The following is a 24,310-nucleotide window of genomic DNA, read 5'->3' as shown; positions in this document are numbered from 1 at the left end:
TAAAAATACGCATCATTTAATATGAGAAGGGGTTAGGTTGAAATAGATATAAGGGCGTGTGGTAAATTTCACAGGTTTGGGGATATAATCGTTATCCCGCCTGGTGGCCATGCTCGTTAAGGCGTTGAATTCGAAATGGTTTGACACCGTGGTTAGCCGGTTCGAGTCGCATTGGTCGAAAAATATTTCACCATCGGAATGTTGGTCGCCAAGGTAGGGAGGGGGGGGGGTGTTATACAATTTCTAATCACTAGATTGTGAGCCAAAAGCCTGGATTAAATTCCAAACCTCTCCGCAGTGCTCATACGGAGTGAGGGCATATGACGCTGTTGATGGTGATTCGTCCATCCGATGGGGACTTGAGCAGACCCCTTGTTGTTATTCAACAGTAGTAGGCTATGTGCCGGCACCGGGTTTCACCCTCTCCTTCCTACAATCAGACATCTCGTCATTCATTTCACCTCATTGACGCCACTGATGAGTGTGAGTCGCTTACTGTATGCAAAGTAACTCCATAATAGCAATTCTCTTAGGTTTTAGGATTGGTAATAAAATTGCAACTATAAAAAAACAATCTTTATTCACTTCTGTACAAAACATTCAAGGAAATTATACGTAATCTAATATCTGTGAATGAAAAACCAAGTAGTCAGTTACTCTTCTGCATAAATAAATAGACAGAAACTGAATCTCATATCATAGGAACGGAGAAATTTTTGCTAGTCGGTTATCATCTGTCTTGTGGAAGAATGTTAAGAACTGTTCTACAACAACCAATCCGACTGTTATCTTTAGATAAAGCCACATCAACTTGATATCTCCCATATTCCAATACAGGAAACTTGGAGAAATGCAGGTTTGTTGGGAAATCACGCAGTTCATAATTTCCCTGAAACAGAGGACAATGAAACGCGTTAATATGACACTAAAGGCTTAATATCCTAGGAAAGATTGTTAAGGATAATAACTTCGAGAGACTGTTACAGCCTGATGCAGCTCTTGTAAGGCAGACCCCTCGACGTGGTTGGGTGGGGTCTGCCGTATTTGGAAAACTACATGTTGTTGTGATGGAGTGTTCTGTCGCAATTGGTTTGTGTGTTGCAGGAATTTTGTGGACAGCACCAAGTCTGTACAGATGCCATGCACCATTATTATTATTATTATTATTATTATTATTATTATTATTATTATTATTATTATTATTATTATTATTATCGTATCAGAAATATCATTTACACAGTTCAGTTATGCATACTAAACTACATAATAAACTATAACACAGATAAAAATCAAAGCATTTCACACCAATCTCAATCAAAACCTAGCAAAATCAAGTGCATTCCAGGTGTATTGAATTAAAACACCTTTATTGTTGTTGAACTGAGTGGTATGTTCCGAGCTGTCAGCGGAGAAATGGCGTGGAATGACATTAGTAGACGAATAAGTTTGAGTGGCATCTTTAAAAGTAGGAAAGGTCACAATATGAAGATAAAGTTGGAATACAAGAGGACAAATTGGGGCAAATATTCATTTATAGGAAGGGGAGTTAGGGATTGGAGTAACTTACCAAGGGAGATGTTCAATAAATTTCCAATGTTATTGAAATCATTTAAGAAATGGCTAGGAAAACAGGAGATAGAGAATCTGCCACCTGGGCGACTGCCCTAAATGCAGATCAATATTGATTGATTGATTGATTGATTGATTGATTGATTGATTCCGTGTTGCATGAAAAAGAAGATGGACACAATGAACACTGGAGCATATGCTGCATAGTTCTTGCTAGGTTGACTTTGGATCTGCCCATTACCGTCCTCAGTCTGTTCAAGGACTTCCAGACAGACCAGTCTTCATGACATCCAGGTGGTAAACATTCTGGAACTGTCATCTGTCCTGGGATGATGGGGACCTTAGCTTTACAAAGCTGTACTCATGCAGTGTCAGGTGATCCAGTCAGTTCCTCAGACGTTCTTGACTTCAGTCTCTGAGCTGGAGGTGTATGGTCATGCAGGGGATGAGTACTCTGTTGCTCCAGTCTAGCCCTCTTCTTGGTTTTTGGGACTACCTCTGTTGAGATGCAGTAGGATAATGGATGATCAGCGTAGTGTCTTTCGGTTCAAAGCTTCTTGGGTTCGATTTCCGAGGATTTTAACCGCATTTCGTTAATTCCTCTCACTCGGGGGCTGGGTATTTGTGTTCTTGTTAATACACATCTTCATTTGCATATCAAAGTACAAAGCACCACAGAAACACGCCAGGAGAGGCATTCGGCCAGAAATTTAGGCTAATTCCACATTATACTGCATGTCTCAAGTAGTTGGGAAAATGCCAAGAATAAAAGGAAGAGTCAATAAAATAACGCTTTACTCACCGCTGGGACGGGACACTGCAGGGGAAGACCCATACCGCCGATAAGAGATGCAAAGAATTCTGGTGCAATTTTATGAACTACGTCGCAAAATGGCTTCAGTTCCTTTGTGTAACTCTTGTCACTCCATCCTGTTGGTGTCCATTTCGTAGATGTAAACGATCCCTGTTTAGAAGATAAGTAGCATCTGATCAAACATATTCATTCTCAGATTTAGGATACAATGAAACAATAATGGCGCATGTGTAGATTAGGCATACTTTTTATTAACAAGTACATCTCAATTGGGAAATATCCCGGTGGCAACGGTCATTCACAGTAGTATAATAATAAAGTAAAGTTCAAACATAATTGGCCAACAACAACAACAAAGGGGGTACAACAAGCAATTCCATGGAAAAAATGTTACAAGAAATTCTACCTACTACTTTAACATTCTAATTCCAGCATCATCTTGCTTAAGTATTTCCAGTGCTTAACACTACGGCTTACAATACTATAGGTTGAGCTTACTACTAGGTTAACATTACAAGTTATAATAAACAAGCAATTCCATGGAAAAGAAATGCCTTCTTCTTTCGACGTGAATATGGAAAACTCAACCCAAACACTACGCGGGTATTCACCATTCTGCCACACAGTAGTTTGCCGAACAATTAATGTGAAATGTACATAAAAACAACATAAACCAAAACTGCACGTAGCACAGTAACATGTATGTTTACAGTGGATCTGTAGTGACGTAAGATGGCGGCGGCTGCAAGTTTCCGGCTTCACTAGCATCAATGCTACGTGGTACAGCGCTGCCAGTCTATTTACTATTATGTCAGTGGGGCAGTACGGCGGGTGCGGAAGGATGTTCCATCAAAGCGATTTCAAGGTATCTTTCACTGGTTTTGCTGTGTGAGATGGTGCATTGTCGTGTAACAAAATCACTTTGCATGTCTTCTAGCCCATTCCGTTGTCTTTCGATCAATGCGTGATTTAAATTAATTTGTTGGCGATAGCGTTGTGTATTAACGGTTTCGCTGGGCTTCAAGAGTTCATAATACACAATACCGCTCTGGTCACACCAGACACAAAGCATGGTCTTCTTGCCGTCTCACATGTTCTAATCGATGGAGAGTGTTCACCGTATGTTTCCACTGGCAAACGATGACTTTTCACATCCTTTTACCTTTGATTAAATAAGAAAGGCAATGCGTACCGCAAATGTTCTTTTTCAGGCATGAACGTCGACATGATCACTAAACGATACAACACAGACACTAGTGTTTGGCGGACTCAACTTGTGTTTGTTGGTAAGTTAATGTCAGTGTACATGAACACATGTAAGCCACTTACCAGTGTATTGAAACTCCTATTCCTTCCTTCAGACGAACAAACTGACATACACAGACGGACCTTTGCTACCGGGACATTTCCCAGTTGCGACGTAGGCTATTTGTTAATAATAATAAATAATAATAATGCATCTCGCTTGAACAGCATTGCAACCAGACCTGGATATCGGGTACTAAGCGGCCCCTTCCTATTGTATTATAAATGAAGCCTACAAGATAGTAATCAAACTCAATATTATTTTCAAAATTAAGGGTAGTTGATTATTTAAAAAAAAACATCATTTTAAAGGTTAGGTGACACTGCTCTGCATGGATTTCTGTGTCTAACAATGAATAACAGTTCCTAAACGCATGTTGATGTAGAGTTCAGAAATGCAATCCATTTTTTCTATCACGTCACTCTTTTTTTTTTTTTTTCTTCATGAATTTGCAGTAAGACGGTATTTTGCTTCTGTACACATAAGAAGCGGAGTTCATCAGTGATTTGTTTCTTTTACATTACTGACAGTTTGTAACCAATTTGTAAGGAAAAGTATGAATTACAACATTTGATGTACCAATAAAGAGGTAGGCATGTAAAAGCCAAAAATTAATGCCATTATTTCCAGAAAAAATATTACATGATGGCGAGCAACTGACAGCATATTCTCTTCCAGCGTCCCAAAATTATTACAAAACAATGTTGAAAACAAAAACGTCGGGGAAAATGTTCGGATGCAGAGCAGTGTTATGAAGTGAAGTGTTAAAACCTGTCTGTCCTTACGAGTAACTATTAATTATAAGTTCAATATTTAATTAACTCATTCACTTGGGAAAGATCGTCTAGAATCAACGTATTGGCAGCGTAGGAATATTGCGTGACTGATGGCACTTGAAAAGCGCTGACGGGCGTCATCACGTCGTTTGTATGTGTAAAGTTGGTGACTTCTGATGAGGTTGCGCGATCCATGTCAAAGAATTTAGTGAAACCGAAGACTACGGTAAACCAACCACCTCTCAACCCGCCTTTTCATATCCTAGTAGCATAAAATATTCCAGGCATATTTTAGAAAATATGCTTAGCCTCTGTAACTTCGGGCCATGAGCCCAGATAGGATCTTTAGTATTGCAGAGTATCCTACTATATTTCGAAAGGAGTGCAAGTGTTCGTCTCCTGGCATTTTATTTACGGCCGATATCTTAAACCTTTTCTTTTGACCACTAAGGCCATTTAGTATGAGCATTTATTGCTCCTATTTAATTTCTAACTATTCATAGTCAAGTGTGAATCAGAACGTCGAGTGGGTAAGACAATAAAAACTGTTTGGTATTGATCTAATGTAAAATTTGGATTTGAAACTTGTGCTTTTGAGAGGCTGTTAAGTGTAGACAAGTGCTCACCGGCATGTTCATCACACTTCTGTGCTGTCAACTAGAATACTCTTAATTTATTAATTTCTGTATATTGAACTTTTCGGAATATGATTCTTCGTTTACTATTTGGTTAATGTGTGTACTACTGTCTTTATGTAGCCTACAATCTTATTATCTTTGTATACAATATATATCAATAACGTGTTTATTATTATTTCATGTATATTTCCCATTTTCACTCCAGACAAATGTTGGGGCTGCACCTTAATTAAGGCTAAGGCCGCTTCCTTCCCATTCCTAGACCTTTCCTGTCCCATCGTCGCCATAAGACCTATCTGTGTCGGTGCGACGTAAAGCAAAACAGCAAAAAAACAACAACAACTTACGGTGACTTATTAATGAAAATGAAATGGCTTTTAGTGCCGGGAGTGTCCGAGGACATGTTCGTCTCGCCAGGTGCAGGTCTTTCGATTTGACACCCGTAGGCGACCTGTGTGTCGTGATGAGGATGAAATGATGTTGAAGATAACACATACACCCATCCCCCGTGCCAGCGAAATTAACCAATGATGGTTAAAATTCCAGACCCCGCCGGGAATCGAGCCCGGGGCCCCTGTGACCCAAGGCTAGCACGCTAACCATTTAGCCATGGACCCGGACGTCTTATTAATGATATTGGTGAAGGACAGTTCTCATTTAGAGGTAACACACTCCGTTCACAATGAAGGAAGGAATACTGTGCACCCCTAACGCATCTCCGAATTTCTCCGCTGGAGTCAGCGTGTGCCAGCCGAGACCGCACGGGAGCAAAGACACCCTGCATGCAGCTCGCCTGGTGTGCGCTTGACCTTGACATGCCTGGCTTACATGAATGCAGTTCGTGGCGCGTGCGGAATTTGTTGTTCACGTTCTTTCTAGAGTTCACAAAAGTATTGCGATTATTTGTTGTATGTGTGTTAAGTGAGGGTGACAGGGAGAAAATACGCCGAGTGTTACACAAACAAGGTAGAAACATAGTGTTCCTTATGCATAGTTTCTTCAAGCACGACTCAGAAACAGCACCCGAAGTCGAACGAGAAGCATATCCCGGCGTTGCTAAATGCCGGGAGAGAATGCTGAAGCATGGGGACTGAGTGAAACAAATGTTTATATTAAAGCCAGCTGGTTGGCTATTTTCAAGTCATCGGAAAAGAAATATAATCGCAAAAGTAAGTGAGCATTTACTAATTAAAAAATAATTTTAAAAAAAGCGCCTTGCGGCGCATAATTTTGTATACTGCAGGTGAATATCCTACTGCAGATAAACTTGTTTGGAAGAAACAGAGAGAGGGGTCTGGCAACATTACATCGAATGCCCTGTCTCACATAATACGCAGAACGCTCTCACGCCCCAGACTTTGATTTTACGTGTTCCTCACTTTAACAAGACGTGGCTAAATGCCACAGCCTGCTCGTAAATCGAACACGGGGCCCTCTGAAGAAGCTCGCCCTGACCCTTCATCGAAGAAGTAGGAATTTGTTCAGAATCCAATAACTTTATTGTGTGCGTTAGTAATTTTTCCACGCTTTAATTTTGTTTTTGTGTTTTATTTCAATTACTTTGTAACCTTGTAAACTTTAGGCTATTTTAAGCTACCTACAATTGGCGTTGCACTCTGTTCGTGATATAAATAAATAAATAAATAAATAAATAAATAAATAAATAAATAAATAAATAAATAAATAAATAAAAGGTTCCAAGTGAAGAACAACTCCAGAAAACCGATTAAAATATCAGAGAAGGAAAGGAGGAGGAGATCAGTTAGAATGAAGAACTATTGGGAGAAGAAAAGAGCACAAGCATCTAAGAAGTGATTGATCTGACGTACCCCAAAGATGGGTGATTCGAAATGAAGAATAAATAAATACATAAATAAATAAATAAATAAATAAATAAATAAATAAATTAAATAAATAAATTCCATACGTTTACTCTACTCTCTTTAAATGATAAGAAAAATATTTGTTCATACTTACCGAGACTTTATCATCCAGATCGTAAGGCCATGTCCAATTGGTATTCCATGTCATGAGGTTGTTGTCTGTCGTAGTGAGTTCCGTAGAAAATTTCACCTCATCTGAGCCGGGGTCGTCACATTCGTGAATACTTTCAATCCAGATGTCGTAGATGCCCTGGAAAAGAAAACCATATCGGTGATTGTAGTCTAAGATTGTTCAAGAATAATTTTGAACGATGACGATATAGCCATCCATACGAAACTTGTTGTATGAGGCGTACTCTGATCTGTCAAAATTTCTGATAAAAGTGCTGGAATTTTGTTTGGCTGGAGGCAAAATGATTTTACTGAGATGGACAGTACGCAATAGTATGATGATAAACGGGGTTAAAAGTTAGGTTGTGAGTTTCACAAATAGCAAACGTCCCCTCATTGTTAATTACTGCGTTGATGGGGTGAAAGTTCCTTTTGGGGGTCATTGTAAGTACATAGGTGTTAATATAAGATCTTCAATTGGGGTAATAACGTGAATGGGATTGTAAATAAAGGGTTCAGATGTCGGCACATGGTTATGGGGGTATTTAGGGGTTGTAGTAATGATGTCAAGGAGAGGGCATATAAGTCCCTGGTAAGACCCCAACTAGAGTATGGTTCTGGTGTATGGGACCCTCACCAGGATTACTTGATTCAAGAACTGGAGAAAATTCAAAGAAAAGCAGTTCGATTTGTTTTGGGTGATATTCGACGAAAGAGTAGCGTTACGAAAATGTTGCAATGTTTGGTCTGAGAAGAATATTGGGAGAAAGGAGACGAGCTGCTCAACTAAAGTTGTATGTTCCGAACTGTCAGTAGAGAGATAGCGTGGAATGACATCAGTAGACGAATAAGTTTGAGTGGTGTCTTTAAAAGTAGGAAAGATCACAATATGAATATAAAGTTGGTATTCAAGAGGACAAATTGGAAGGAACTACGACTTTAAAGTTCTTGTAGTCTTTCATTCTTTCTTTCCTTCTTGCTTTCTTAATCGTTTAGCGTCCAGGGTTGGATTTTCTTCGGACTCGGCGAGGGATCCCACCTCTATCGCCTCAAGGGTAGTGTCCTGGAGCGTGAGACATTGGGTCGAGGATAAAACTGGGGAGGAGGACCAGTACCTCGCCCAGGTGGCCTCACCTGCTATGCTGAACAGTGGCCTTGTGAGGGGGGGGGGTGATAAAATTGGAAGGGACAAACAAGGAAAAGGAAAGGGAGCGCCAGTGGCCTTAAGTAAGGTACCATCCCAGCATTTTCCTGGAGGAGAAGGGGGAAACCGCGGAAAACCACTTCGAGGATGGCTCAGGTGGGAATCGAACTCCCCTCTACTCAGTTGACCTCCCGAGGCTGAGTGAACCCCGTTCCAGTCCTCGTACGACTTCAAATTTCGTGGCAGATTCGGTAATCGAAATCGGGCTTCCGGGGGTGGCAGCTAATCGCGCTAACAAATACACCACAGAGGCACTTTAGGACTTTTCAATCGTGAAATTACCAGCTTTTCGCCCCAGTGTGTCAGTGGACTCGTCAGTTGGATTGCCACACCTTTCCAAAGACGCTGAGGGCTACTTCGCGGTTGAGACATCACTGCAAGCCTCCTGCAGTGACGGTGTAGGCCTACTATACTAAGCGCAACAAGAGCTTGCCGAAACTTCAACGTGCGCAGAGACCAATATCTGTTGGCGAAGTTTAAGCTCGTTGCGGGGCTCCTGTGTGTCGCCCGAATGCTGATTACCGGGCTCATTGTTACTCAACCGCTCACTGAGAGGCACAGTGTACAGCTCTTTATCAAGCGTGTATTGAAAAGAAGCAAGAAGCGTGTGCTTGTATTATTAATATTTTATTTATATTTCGTAGCTGAAAGTGAATTTGTTGTAGTATTATATTCAGTGTACGTAGCGATGCCCCCGTTTCGTTCTAAATTAGTGAGTGCTAAAACTTTACACAGTCAAACTAGAGAAGTTATTTATAATGTGTATAAATTCATGAAAAACGAAACCCACCCCACTGGAAACTTATGTGCTATTCAAAAGAAAGTGGCCGAAGCTACGGGTGTGTCGGAAAGGTCCGTGCGGAATGTAATACGAGACGCAAAGAAGATCGAAAGGGGTGAAGTGGATTCATTTTCAACGCCTGGAAAGAGAAGACCGAAGTCTGTCAAGAAGTGTGAATTAGACGATTTTGAGAAATGCGCGGTCAGGCGCACGATTCACAATTTTCACAATACCGAAGGCGAGAGACCAACGCTTGAAAAGATCCGTAAGAAACTGGTAGAGGATATACAGTTTAAAGGTTGCGTAAGAAAACTAAGCAAGATAGTTCGAGGCCTAGGTTTTCGATGGAGAAAGACAGAAGACATGCGTAGAATACTTATGGAGAAGCCTGACATAAGGCTCCTACGTGTGCAGTACGTACAAAGCATAAAGCGGTACCGACAAGAGGGTAGGCCTATTGTTTACACTGATGAGACATATTTGCATAGTTCGCACACCAAGTCAAGTGCTTGGAGTGACGGTACTCTTCATGGACTGAAGTCACCTATCTCGAAAGGGCAACGATTAATAGTGGTACATGCCGGTTCAGATGCAGGTTTCATTCCAAATGCTTTGTTGGTTTTCAAATCTAACCAAACAACAGGGGATTATCACGATGAGATGAACTATAGAAACTACGAGAAATATCTGACAGAGAAATTAATTCCTAATTTGCCACCCAACTCTGTAGTCGTGATTGAAAATGCCTCGTACCATAATGTCCAATGTGAGCGTGCACCCACATCATCATCCAGAAAAACAGTTATGCAGGATTGGTTGACTGATAAGGGTATTCCGTTTTCTACAGAGATGATAAAACCCCAACTGTACGCTTTGATTAAATCCCATAAATCACGCTATAAGTCATATCAAATCGACAGACTACTTGCTACATATGGGCATACGATTTTGCGTCTACCACCATACCACCCAGACTTGAACCCAATCGAAATGATTTGGGCTCAAGTTAAAGATTATGTAGCACAAAAGAATGTTACTTTCAGACTCGATGATGCAAGAACATTGCTGATGGAAGGAATTGCGTCAATTGGGGCAGAAGAATGGTCGAGTCGATGTAGGCACGTAATCGACACTGAGAATAAGTACATTGCGAGCGATCACATAATGGATGAAGTACCAGACAGCATAATCATTAATCTGGAGGACGATAGTGACAGTGACGGAGAGAGCGTTAGTGATAGCGCGGATGACAGTGAAGGCGATATGAGCAGCTTTCAACCTCTTTCACAAGATGCGGACTAGAACAAGCCATTGGGTAAGTTAACTGCTATTTTACGATCACATAATTCTTAATCTCTTTGTTTGTTATTGTTATTTCATTCAATATTTTTGATTCTGCATGTACAACAATATCATTATGCTATAGGGTAATGTGTCCTGGCTCTGGTTATAATTACAATAAGGCATTACACTCACGCGCTGAGATTTCACTCAGTCCAGCTGGCCAGACCGCCAGCGCAGACGGTTTATTAACAACTGCTGGGAGTAAGGCGATTTACCGAAGTGAGGGGGGCGTGCAGTGCTACTACCGAGCCCACCCGAACACTGCCGATGTTCTGCGCAGCTTTCTTTGGCAAGCTCTTGTTGCGGGACCTATAGCCGCCAGAGGTTATCGCACTAACACATCGGCGAGCCAAGAATAACGGCCAATGGTACTCGTCGTTCTGACCACGCATCAGCTCGTATTCAGCAGACGTTCGGCTGAGCAGTGGCCGCTTTGTACGCCCAGGCCCTCTACGGCCGTTGCGCTATGGTTTGTTTTTTTTTGATACTGTATTTGGATCCTATTCTGCTATTATGCTAACTGAATAATTATTAGTAAGTACCGGTACAATACTATGAAAGAATTCTTTCTTTGCAGTGGAATTTTTAATTTTTTTCTATCTCGAATTCTGTTTGGATTATCCGAAATTTCGGACCTTTGGGGTTCGGATTAGTGGGAGTTTCTTTCTTTCTTTTCCCTCGGAGTCAGCGAGGGATCCCACCTTTTCCGCCTCAAAGGCAGTTTCCTGGAACGTGATACGTTTGGGTCGGGGTATACAACTGGGAAGGAGGACCAGTACCCGACCAGGCGTCCTTAACTACTATGCTGAACAGGGGCCTTGCAAAGGGGGTGGGAAGATTGTAATGATGAGGGAAGAAAGTGGCCGTTACCTTCAGTTAGGTACCATCCTAGACATTTGCCTGGAGGAGAAGTGGGAAACCACGGAAAACCACTTCGAGAATGGCTGAGGTGGGAATCGAACCCCCCTCTACTCAGTTGACCTCCCGAGTCTGAGTGGACCCCCTTCCAGCCCCTCGTAGTACTTTTCAAATTTCGTGGCAGAGCCGGAAATCAAACCCGGGCCTCCGCGGGTAGCAACTACACCACAGAGGCGGACTAGCGGGATTCTACTGCATTTATATTAGGTCTAGATTTCTTTTCACCACGTGTTCAGTATGCGCGGGAATATTCTCCTCTATGACGAAAGAAGATACTCTTCAGAGGGACACGCTGCTCGTGATCGCGGAGTAGCTCGGCGCTCCAGCTTCCACTTACTTCAGGCAGGCTTCTCTCTTTCATCTTTCATAGTCAACCTCTCTCAGGTAATTATCGTTCCCTCCTGACTCCGGCAGTATTAGGTTTAGGGGATTCTTTAACCGCTTCTCTATTTTTAGCCAATGTAATACGTTAATTCTTTGAAATATCGAGACTTACAATTTATTTTGTGATTTAAGTTATGAGAGACTAATAACCCAATTGTTTTCACCATACAACACCCACCGCATATGGATTGAAAAATAAATTGCGGAAGTTGGTAAATGACTTCGGATAATTATCGGGGAGTGGGGGGCGGGGATCATGATTAACATGATCACAAGCATGTGAAATGAAGAACAACTATCAATGCAAACATTAAGGTAAGGGTGTATTCTGCCCGAAGGCAGATCCGAACCTTCAAGAGGTGTGCTTGAGCCGGAGTGTAAGTACGATAGGGTGACCAGGTCCTTTCCGCTCCTCCATTCCCTTACCCTCCACCAACAGCGCGTGACAACCCATCCAAATCTTGACCACGCCCAATGTTGCTTAACTTCGGAGATCTCACGGAATCCGGTGTTTCAATGCGGTTACGGCTGTTGGCAACGCAAACGTTCCTATACAATAAAGAAACAGAAAATGATAGATAGAGCTTGTTTCTCAAATGTACGGAGTTCGTTCGTAATCTGTTTTCCCTCCAGGGTCGGTTTTTTCCTCGGACTCAGCGAGGGATCCCACCTCTACCACCTCAAGTGCAGTGTCCTGGAGCTTCAGACTCTGGGTCTGGGAATACAACTGGGGAGGATGACCAGTACCTCGCCCAGGCGGCCTCACCTGCTATGCTGAACAGGGGCCTTGTGGGGGGATGGGAAGTTTGGAAGGGATAGACAAGAAAGAGGGAAGGAAGCGGCCGTGAACTTAAGTTAGGTACCATCCCGGCATTTGCCCGGAGGAGAAGTGGGAAACCACGGAAAACCACTTCCAGGATGGCTGAGGAGGGAATCGAACCCCTCTCTACTCAGTTGACCTCCCGAGGCTGAGTGGACCCCGTTCCAGCCCTCGTACCACTTTTCAAATTTCGTGACGGAGCCGGGAATTGAACCCGGGCCTCCGGGGGGTGGCAGCTAATCACACTAACCACTACACCACAGAGTTTTCAATAACATTCACAAGTAAACAGAAAAATAGAACTTGGTTCATAAATGTTTTGAAGAAATGTTTTATGTACGAAGCTATCAATAATAATAATAATAATAATAAAAAATAGAACTAGCTTTATAAATATATTTTCTTAATAAAAATCCTATTAAGCTGCCTCGATTCCCACCTCAGCCATCCTGGAAGTGGTTTTCCGTGGTTTCCCACTTCTCCTCCGGGCAAATGCCGGAATGGTTCGTTCGTAATCTGTTTACCCTCCAGGGTCGGTTTTTCCCTCGGACTCAGCGAGGCATCCCACCTCTACCGCCTCAAGGGCAGTGTCCTGGAGATTCAGACTTTGGGTTAGGGATACAACTGGGGAGAATGACCAGTAACTCGCACAGGCGGCCTCACTTGTTATGCTGAACAGGGGCCTAGTGGAGGGATGGGAAGATTGGATGGGACAGGCAAGGAAGAGGCCGTGGCCTTCAGTTAGGTACCATCCCGGCATTTGCCTGGAGGAGAAGTGGAAAACCACTTCCAGGATGACTGAGGTGGGAATCGAACCCACCTCTACTCAGTTGACCTTCCGAGGCTGAGTGGACCCCGTTCCAGTCCTCGTACCACTTTTCAAATTTCGTGGCAGAGCCGGGAATCGAACCCGGACCTCTGGGGTGGCAGCTAATCACGCTAACCACTACACCACAGAGGCGGACTGCCGGGATGATACCTAACTTAAGGCCACGGCCGCTTCCTTCCCTCTTTCCTGTCTATCCCTTCCAATCTTCCCATTCCCCCGCAAGGCCCCTGTTCAGCATAGCAGGTGAGACCGCCTGGGCGAGGTACTGGCCATCCTCCCCAGTTGTATCTCCCGACCCATAGTCTGAAGCTCCAGGACACTGCTCTTGTGGTGGTAGAGGTGGGATCCCTCGCTGAGTCTGATGGTAAAGCCAACCCTGGAGGGTAAGCAGATTAAGAAAGAAAGAAAATCCTATTACCGTACTGTATATTATGCATTTCATGATACGAAATGTGAAAATCTCTACTACCAAATGTACCGCCTAAACAGTCTCCATTGGGAAATGTAGTTCTCTGAAGGAATGCCCGCTTTCTAACCTTATTTCTTGAATCAAACCATCTACCACCTTCTCCAGATTGAACGCCTTAGCAGCCTCTTGAAACTACCACTCGCCCCCGAAAGTCGGCGCCGCTGCATCGAACGAGACTGCGTCAGTCCCTCCTATGGCATGTGAAGGCCACGAACCGACTGACAGCCCCGCATGTGCGTACACGAGAAACATCTGTTACGAGGACGTTATCAGAGAGCACAAGCCTGAGGGGTGTACAAGTCCATAACTACGGCTCTCCGTACAGTACATGTTTATGTTCTTTCATATAACGGTCTGACTCGTTGGCTGAATGGTCAGCTTACTGACCTTCGGTTCAGAAGGTACTGGGTTCGATTCTCGGCCGGGCCGGGGATTTTAATCGCCTCTGATTAATTATCCTGGCCCGGTGTGTTTGTGTTTGTCCCAACACTTTCGTCTTCATATTCACACAACACACTACACTACCAACCACCAGAGAAACACGCAATAGTAATTACATCCCTCCATATAGGGTTGGCGTCAGGAAAGGCATCCGGCCGTAAAACAGGGCCAAATCCACATGTGCAATACAGTTTGCACCCGCGAAGAAGAAGTCCTTTCATATAACGACATCCATAATTAAATGGGTTCAACACGGCGTTCGCATAAAATGGGAGAAACACCATGCTTTGTAATCACCGAGTATCAGGAAAATAGGTAATTAAAAGTTGTCATAAATAATGAAGTATAAAATAAAATACTTTTTTCGGGGGCTTAACATGCTCAACTCTCTTACTAACAATTATAACGCAGATTAATGCCGAATACTATGCCGCTTCTATATTACTACCGGTACTGTAGTAAAACGTATTTTTATAAAGCAAATCAAAGTAGCATCACTTCAAGCAACCCTGTTGATAGAAAAGTACACAAATATAAACACAAACTAACAAATTACTGTGTCAGTCCTTACGCCACAGTCTATGCACCTGTATATTTCAACCATTACGTGTAAACCAACACAGTTCGTCGGTAAGTGTGCACAGCCCGGTGTCCGGACAGTTCCCCACACTGACAAAAATACTGACATTTCCCCACAGCCCTTGGACGCGGCTACCTGATTAATGACTCAGAAATAATCTCGACTGACAATTCCACACACGTCTCCCCACTCCCCACAAAGGCTACCATCCACTTCCAGCACTGGTCACTGACCCAAGGGGGTAATTCCACAGAGCGTAGAATAACCAGAGCGGCATACAGTGCTGGCGTGCCAAATGCGCTATACTTACACACTTCAAAGGCTAGTATTGGGAGTAGCCCTTGGAAATTTCTCATTTTTAATGCACTACTACACATAATATTATATAGCTGAAGATTATTAAATTATTAAATAGACGCATCAAATAATGTATAATAAATGTACGGGAAGTGGATGGTGCTTGGGGTGAGCGGAAAAGTGCAAACACACATTAAAGTGGAAATTCGCGCACAATAGGGATTATTACTACCTGACTAGGGTTTCCCAGGCCTTGGTAAATATTTTGCTGCAGGAAATTTGCGAACATTATCTTCGAAAATAAGAAACAAGACGTGTAATGTAAGCGAACCCTGTAAATAAAATAATCTTTAATCCACACAACTTATTGAAACTAATTTCCATCACACTTTACACAGGCTTTGGACCGTCAAAATGATAATTATCATCTTGCGATTTTGGCGTGTTTAAAACCAGCCTTCATAGGCTTCGTCATTAAAAAAAAATACATTTGTCGTTTAAAATCGGCTTTTATAGGTTTCGTCATTTATACATACGTAACACTTGCTTTTGTTTCTCTATACTTACGGTACGCGTAACCATTATAATGAGCGAAGGGCCTACTCCTGATCGTGGTAACAATTTCTATACTTAATATTGCTAAGGCAATGAAGGTTAAAAGTAAAGTGAACAAAAGTACGGGTATGCGCCCCGAACCAGCGATGGAACCGGCCGCAGTGGAAATCGCCACTATTGTTCGCATTAGTTACAAAACTACCTGGTAGATGTTTGTGACTTGGTATGGGAGATTGCAAATACAATGTCGATGTTAAAATCGGAAAGCTAATCCAGGCTAGATGGGATTCTCAGGATATTGTTCGCATATTTCCGGCAACAAAATATTTACCAAGACCTGGGAAATCCCAGTCAGGTAGCAATAATCCCTAGTGTGCGCGAATTTCCGCTTTAACGATGTGTTCGCACTTTTCCGACATCCGGTGCTTGGTGCTTGGTGGCAATTCCATATCTCGACTGGAATGTCTTGGTTGTCTAGCCAGTTTTCAACAAAGTAGTCAAAAAACTGTCTACGTTTGGAACTTTCTGGAGCTTGAGAGTGTATTTCCACCCACCCATCGAGCATATTCTCAGGCTTTAAAAACGCAAGTGGTGCGCACATATAGACATGAAGGCTGATTTCGATATTCACTCGGTACTCCACCGACAATCCGAGATCCTGTACTTTTCTCCACAAGCATTTTGTCATGTGAAAATAGCAGCCATGTATTTTTGTTGTTGGAAATACCTCTTGCAGCTTGCAGAGAAGAAATGACAGCAGTTTCAAAATCCACGTTTATATGTTCTGGTCTCCACTCCGTAACAGCTGGCACGGCACAGGACAACGAACGCTGTTGAGGGCTGGAACAACCGACTCAACAATCTTGTCGGGAGACCTCACCCCAAATTAAGAGAGATTATCAAAGTGTTGAAGACGGAAGCTGAGAAGACCAACTACGCATTCCTGAAGGCTGAGCTCAACATGGAAGGGAAATAAAAGAAGACAAACATAGACGTCAAACTAGACGGACGGTTTGAGGAAAACCAGAAAAAAATCGAAAATGACAAAATAATGAAAAGTTTTCTGAAGGCAGTTGCCTATTCACAGAAAATGGAGTAGGTTGATAATTATTATTGTTGAGAAAATTGGGTCCGCCTTTGTGGTGTAGTGGTTAGTGTGATTAGCTGTCACCCCCGGAGGCCCGGGTTCGATTCTCGGCTCTGCCATGAAATTTGAAAAGTGGGACAAGGGCTGGAACGGGGTCCACTCAGCCTCAGGAAGTCAACTGAGTATAGGGGTGTTCGATTCCGTCCTCAGCCATCCTGGAAGTGGTTTTCTGTGGTTTCCGACTTCTGCTCCGGGCAAATGCCGGAATGGTACCTAACTTAGGGCAACGGCCGCTTCCCTTCCCTCTTCCCTGTCTATCCCTTCCAAACTTCCCATCCTCCCACAAGGCCCCTGTTCAGCATAGCAGGTGAGGTACTGGTCATCCTCCCCAGTTTTATCCCCCAACCCATAGTCTGAAGCTCCAGGATACTGCCCTTGAGGCGGTAGAGGTGGGATCCCTCGCTGAGTCCGAGGAAGAAAACGACCCTGGAGGGTAAACAGATGAAGAGGAAGAAGAGAAAATTGGACCAAAACCAAAAATACAAAAAACAAGAAAATGACGAAGCCGGAAAAGCTGATTTTAAACACGCCAAAATCATAACAACACCAAAATGATCAATTCTATTATCATTTTGCCAGTCCAAAACCTGGATAAAGTATGATGGAAATCAGACTCTTTGCATTTATTTTATTTCGATGGAAATTACACTACTTCATTGATATTTTCCAGACCGTATTAGTAATGATAACGAAGTACCTAGACCGATCGCCTTCTTCACTGGAAAAGAATAACATGTTAACTTTAAAAGTCAATGGGGCGAGCCTTGATGTTATAGGCGAGCGAAGCATCAGTTCTGCTTGGACCAGCGTGCGTGCAAGTCAGGGCAGCTAGTGAGCTCTCGAACTGAGTGTACGGTCTAACGAGTCTGTTTTTATCTGTGTGTAAGTGACTACCTGATAAACTCTTGACAGTGGTGACAGATAGGATTGTTCAAGATATGTGTGTGTTTATCGTTAAAAGATTATCATGATAGTGGAAAGGAAGAATACGATTGTGATCAACTTCACCGACAGAGACACGCCCCGACCAGCCCCATAAGAAGTGCATGACGGGATTTTTGACACCTTGCACTTAGAAGAAAGTGACATCGAGATGATCCAGCTTAATGGTATATCGCGGCAAGTGTTCATAAAATGCAAGAAGCACGAAACAACTGAAAAACTACTACAGGATTATGCGGGTGAGCACTCCTTCTTACATAGTAATGGGTTCCGTAGCAAAGTGATTATTGATTCTGCGGGTCTTGGTACAAAGTTGGTGAGAATTTTTTTATCTTCCGATGGAGGTACCACATAGAATTATTGTGGAACAAATTAGTAAATATGGGACAATTTTTTCGATTCAGGATGAAACGTGGAGCTCAGGTTTCCGGTACAAGGTTTATGATGGTATACGAGCAATTAGACTAATCTTAAAGCAACATATGCCGTCTTACTTAGATATTGGTGGGCATAAAGCCCTGATCAGTTACGAAAATTAGCCTACTACGTGCTCGTCTTGTAATGCAGTGGGACACTTACGGGGTCAATGCCCACGACGTAAACAACCTGTCCAGTTAACCGAAGAACCTGCTAGTCCCACTTGGGCGACCTTGGCGAGTGGGAAACTGGGACACAGCGCAGTCCGCTGCAAGCTACGCAGTTGACTCCTGAAGGCAACTCACACAGTTCGTCACCTAGTGACTTACATGAAGCTACACAGGAAACACAACATGATCACCAGAACACTATGCCGGCCATTTCTGTGACGCACAGGGAGACAGAGTTATTAGGTCAACAGGTGGGGGATCAGACAACTGATAATCGAATACCACAACCGGAAGGGCTACCTACGATCGAGTCAGATGCCTTACTGCCAGCACAGCTACCCCAAGAAACAAATCATAACCAGTTACAGCCTCCAATAACTCAGGGTATGGAAACAGAGGGCGGAGATGTATTGACACCACCAACATCCGTCAAAGACAGTAACATGCAAAGTAGGGAAGAGCATAAAATATCACCGACCTTCGAAAACGAGAGACCTCCGTCGGTAGAAGAAATGGAAATTACGGAAACAAAACTACCTCAAGTTAGACAAAGGGATCCTAGGTTAAAGCGGCCGGTAGATGACACTGGCAAAAAGAAAGGCACTAAAATTATCAAACATGTTCCGAATAAATAACTTCAGCACTCGTCTCCATATCCAAACTAATCATTATGATTGACGCTGTGTTATTTTCCTTTACCATTCTACTTCATACCGTAGCATCACTTAATGTATATTGCCTGAGAAGTCGCAGCAAACAGGTACTATTACAAGAATTTATTAGAGATTATGACATCGATATCCTTTTCCTACAAGAAGTTGACGTCTTTACTCTGCCTTACCTTGGGAACAATTACCAATATATTGCCAATCCTGGGGAAGACTCGAGAGGCACTGCAATTATATACAGATCTGGATTACACATTAAACTTTGTGAAACACACCCTAGTGGGAGAATCACGTCGATATTAACAGAAGATAACACACTGTACATAAACATCTACCTGCACTCTGGAACACATCGTCGTCACGAGCGAGAGGAAGTTCTGACCACACACCTACTATTCTATTTACGACATAACCACAAAGACTTGATTTTCGGTGGGGATTTTAATTATGTTTTACACGCCAAAGACCAGAGAGGAGAATCCAATTCTTCTCCAGCGCTTGAGAGGATATGTCAGGCCTTAGAGCTTCGTGATGGATGGGAAAGTAAACATGGCAATTTCGTACAATTTACATTTTTTCGAGGAACATCGGCTTCTAGAATTGATAGATTTTACGTAAACAGAGACCTAGCTCCGCATGTACGTGACATAAGTGTTAGTGATCATCACGCTGTCCTACTGAAGATTCGTACCGCTAGGAGAATACCTGTTATCGGGAAGGGATATTGGAAACTAAATAATGCGTTGTTTGATGACGAGCAAGTGAAAGAGAACTTTCAACAGATGTGGTCAAATATGCTCAGTCGTCTCACCCAACAGGGACCTTTAACTGTACACAAATGGTTGCATAAGGTTAAACTAGCGATTCAATCCTTATTTAAGAAACATGGGTCAGAAAAAAGCAAGTAACAAACGGAACACTCTGTACTCTTACTACACCATACTAACTGACCTTCTGGTGCGTCAATAAGCAGGTTACAACGTAAATAGTCACATAGCTTCAGTTAAACGACGAATAACAGCCATACAGGGGAACATCCTACAGGGTTCCTTAGTTCGTTCGTGTTCTAATTCACCCTTAGCAGAAGAAAAAGCTCAGCTTTATCATGTAGCCCATGAAAAAAGGAACGGGAAGAGCAAAATAATATCTACTCTTCATGCAGATGGCAACAGACGACTCTTATCTACTAAAGACAGTCTAAACGAAACTAAGAAATACTTTAGAGAAACGTTCCGGGACTGTGAGAATTCCCCGCTAGATCAATCGATCATTCTGTCTTTCGTCGATCAACAACTCAATGATAATGACAGCCAGCAGCTCCTCCGTCCAATTGAAGAAAGTGAACTATTCGAGGCCCTACGATCGGCCAGTAACAGATCAGCTCCAGGCCCTGATGGTCTGACATCTTTTCTACAAAAAGTACTGAAACGTCATGAAAACAAACCTTTTAACACTAATGCAAGTATTGTTCGCCAATCTACAAGATTGCACAGGCGTTAATGAAGGAATTATAATCCTTATACCCAAAGTCCCCGCACGACGAACTGTATCGGATTTCCGCCCGATAACACTCCTCACCACCGACTACAAACTCTTCATGAAAATACTGGCGAAAAGAATACGACCCTACCTTAATAACATCATCAAAGTAGGGCAAACATGTGCTATTCCTGAAAGGAAAATAACCAACATCCTACAGGCAGTAAGAAATGCAGTGTTACACTTTGAAGCAGAACCAACTGAAATGGGCGCGATTCTAAACCTGGACTTCCGAAAAGCTTTCGACAGTGTGCATCGTGGGTACTTCTTAGCAGTGCTGCAACGCTTGGGTCTCCCAACCGCAATATGCAATCTTATTCGAACCCTGAAAAGTTCGGCGCGTTCTCGAATACTTCTTAATGGACACTTTTCCAGAACAATTCCAATTAAAACATCGGTACGACAAGGATGTCCCCTATTAATGACTCTTTTTGCTTTAAGTATTGAGCCCTTTATTTGGGCAGTCCACTTTGTAATGTGCACGATTCCCAACCCCCAGAGCCTGTTCACGGTTACAGCCTATTACACCATATTACTGCAGACACCAACCGTTGCCCCACAGTTGAAGAGCATAATAACAACTTACGAGAAAGCCTCTAATGTCCAAGTCAGTTATCAAAAATCCGAGATACTACCGCTTGGTAGCTGGTCACAAGAGATGACAATTGCGTCCGTACCAATTAAAAATAGAATTAAGATTTTGGGATTAGTGTTCACCCCTAATATGTCCCAAAATATTGACATAAACTGGACAACCATAGTTTCAAGGGTACGTGCCACATTGTCAATCAGTTTGAGTCGAAATCTGAACATCATCCAAAAGGTATGGAATATAAACTTGTTTGCGTTATCTAAATTGTGGTATGTGGCACAAATTCTACCCATGCCGGTAAAAATAAGCCAGCGAGTTGAACTCTGTATTAGTTATTATTTATGGTGCGGATATATGTTTCGTGTAGCAAGATCACAAATGAGAAAATCAGTAGCGCAAGGAGGACTGGGTCTCATAGCAGTCGGCGAAAAATGCCAAGCGCTTTTAATGCGAGAGTTAATGATTGCGAAGACAGGAGTAGGAGCTGCTCATAATACTTATTTTTGGAATACACGTCAGCAAAATCCAAAGTATTCAGTGCCGACACGATGTTTTAAAAGAGCGCTGCATGCGATAGATGCGATACGAGTGACAGAACACAACGTACCTCCTACAAGAGTAATATACAGTCATCTAGTAGAGAAGAACGAAACACAACCCCAGATCACGGAGAAGTACCCAAATAGGAAATGGAATGAAATCTGGAGAAATTTCAAAGATCCTCATATACCAACTGACTGGAAAGTAGCCGCATATAAAGCTATAAACGAAATTATTCCCATAGAAGATAAAAAATTCCGTCACAACATCACCCAATCCCCACTCTGTAAAAAAATGTCTGAAGGTGGACACACAGAGGCATAAACTTACCACCTGTGGAAATGTCAAAGTAGTCTGGAAATGGTTTTGTTCTGTGCTAAGACAGATGGCAGGATCAGCTAATCCTAATGCAGCTTACAGAGCAGCTTTAGAGCTAGATTTCGGTACGCAGCACTTGAAATTTGCGCAAACCTGGCTTGTCATGGGGTATCTTTATTATGTCCAGAAAAACGAACAGTGCTCCCTAAACACGTTCACTCGTCTTCTAAAAGATGCCAAACAACAATTACTGAAACGTGTGCCATCGAGAGAGAAACATCAAGTTAAGGAACTCGAGAGTGTTTCATTGTGTCTGTCTGTCTGTTAGGTCATCAGCCCAGAGGCTGGTTGGATCCTCAAATAGCATCACCAAAGGCTGTGCAGTTATAGGGAAACTACAAAAACCAATGGCAGTCCAAAAATGAGGCGTACTAGGCAAGATGAGGAGTGAGGTAGTTTGCCATTGCTTTCCTCACTGGGCCAGACAGTGCTATTGTAGCACAACTAATCCTATGAGCAACACCTTTCATGACACTCAGACACACTGGTTGTGCTCCGAATGTCATTAATCAGCACCACCCATACCCCAGCAGCTCCCATATTGTCACAGCCATGGATGAGACTGGGACTTCAGTGCAAGCTACACTTTACTCTGGCCTGGGCCAAGAGATGGATGCAAAAGTACTGTATCCATCAAGAAATGACAGCAGGCAGGAGTGTTTCATTATAACAGTCGAATGGTCGTGCAGTGGATAGTGCAGTGTTTTTCACGCAATGTGTTTTGTGCCAATGGCTTTTTTTTCTCTTTTTTCTCAGTTGAAACGACTGTTCTCTAGAACAAGCAGATACGAGGGAAAAGGTGATATATATATATTTTTTTTTCAATGCCAGAAGGACTTGTGACTAGTGAACATTATACTATAATAAGAGATTGAGTGCTTTGCTTGTTGTGTTACTTTTGTATGTTAATACTGCATCTTGTTATTTGTGAGAAATAAAATGAAATATTAAAAAAAATCGCTTCGGCAATTCGCCAGGGCGAACCCGCTGCGCTCGTTCACATCAGTTAAATAAAATATACATTTGGTTTAAACATTATATATTTTAAAGTATAGTTTTGGCGCAGTTAGAAGTAGCCGTTTTCGAGATAAGCCGGACACACACACGCACACGCACACGCACGCACAGCTGCTTATTACCGGTAGTATATATATATAATTAGTACAGTATAGAAGACTAATAATAATCCATAATTAATCTTTTTATTTGGGTTGGCGGGAGGCAGTTTGTGGGGAGTGGGAGTCGCGCTGTAGCCCTGGGGGGGGGGATTTATGCGGAACTGTCAGTCGAGATTATTTTTGAGTCATTAATCAGGTAGCCGCGTCCAAGGGCTGTGGAGAGGTGACAGCATTTTTGACAATGTGTGGAACTGTCATGTAACCGCACAGCCCTGGGCCAGCGACGTGGGAAAGTAAAAGCCGGCTGAGGGGAAGCACAATCCGACCTGATATTCCCACAGAACTACAGGCCTATCTCACTCTCGAGCCCTGGCTCAAAAGTGGAGAATCAAAATGAATGTAAATAAGTGCCATGCCACCTTATTCACTAAACGCATGGGCCGGCTCGAGGACGGTCTGAACTTCTTTGGAGAAGTAATCAGATGGTCTTCGAGTGCGAAGTACTCGTACCTAGTGTCAACCTAGACCGAGGACTGACCTTTCGGCAGCAAATATCACAAATCGCGGCCATGGCCCACAGTAGTGTCTCTAAATTATTTCCTTTATTGAAAGTTGAAAAAGCCTATCCCCAGACAACAAACACTTACTGTACACTTCACTATTGCGACCGCTACTGGATTATGCCTGCCCTATATGTGGCATTGCCGCCGTTTGGCACTTGAATAAAGTGCAAGTCGTACAGAACCGGGCACTTCGCCTTATTACGGGTGCCGATTGATATGTGCGTAATGTCGACATTCACGATGAGTGTCACATTACAACCCTTAGTCATAGAAGACGGAACATGGCTGAGAAATTTTACAGAAAGCTGTCCCAAGCGGCTAATCCGCTAGTAAACACACTAGATAACTACGAAACCCAAGGCCTCAAATACAAGAGGCCGAAGGTTATCCTGGATTAAGCAGCGCCTAGCGCTATGCCACACACTGGTTAGTCATGATTAGAGCCCGGATTTCCATGCAAATGCATGTTTTTCAGTATTTTAGTTACACGTTTCAAACTTTGTAGATATTTGTTTCA

At 42.8% G+C, this 24,310-nt stretch overlaps 1 protein-coding gene across 2 annotated transcripts in view; it reads right to left on the bottom strand.

Moving 5' to 3' along the window:
- Positions 1-561: 561 nt before the first annotated feature.
- Positions 562-24,310, bottom strand: part of LOC136873731 (uncharacterized) — a 33,530-nt gene continuing 9,781 nt past the window's right edge. The window contains exons 2-5 of one of the 2 annotated variants that reach the window (XR_010860164.2): positions 7,081-7,236; positions 2,372-2,533; positions 660-889; positions 562-607 (exon numbers count right to left, since the gene is read on the bottom strand). Coding sequence is in view for 1 of the 2 variants with exons in the window: in XM_067146886.2 (XP_067002987.2) it covers positions 731-889; positions 2,372-2,533; positions 7,081-7,236 (477 nt within the window). In the remaining variant the exon portion in view is untranslated. Of the gene's footprint in view, positions 890-2,371; positions 2,534-7,080; positions 7,237-24,310 lie in introns of both variants that reach the window. The other variant, XM_067146886.2, reaches the window with a different exon arrangement.

The sequence above is a fragment of the Anabrus simplex genome, chromosome 5 (genome assembly GCF_040414725.1).
Source record: "Anabrus simplex isolate iqAnaSimp1 chromosome 5, ASM4041472v1, whole genome shotgun sequence".
NCBI lineage: Eukaryota > Metazoa > Arthropoda > Insecta > Orthoptera > Tettigoniidae > Anabrus > Anabrus simplex.
This window is presented reverse-complemented; position numbering and strand designations above follow the sequence as displayed.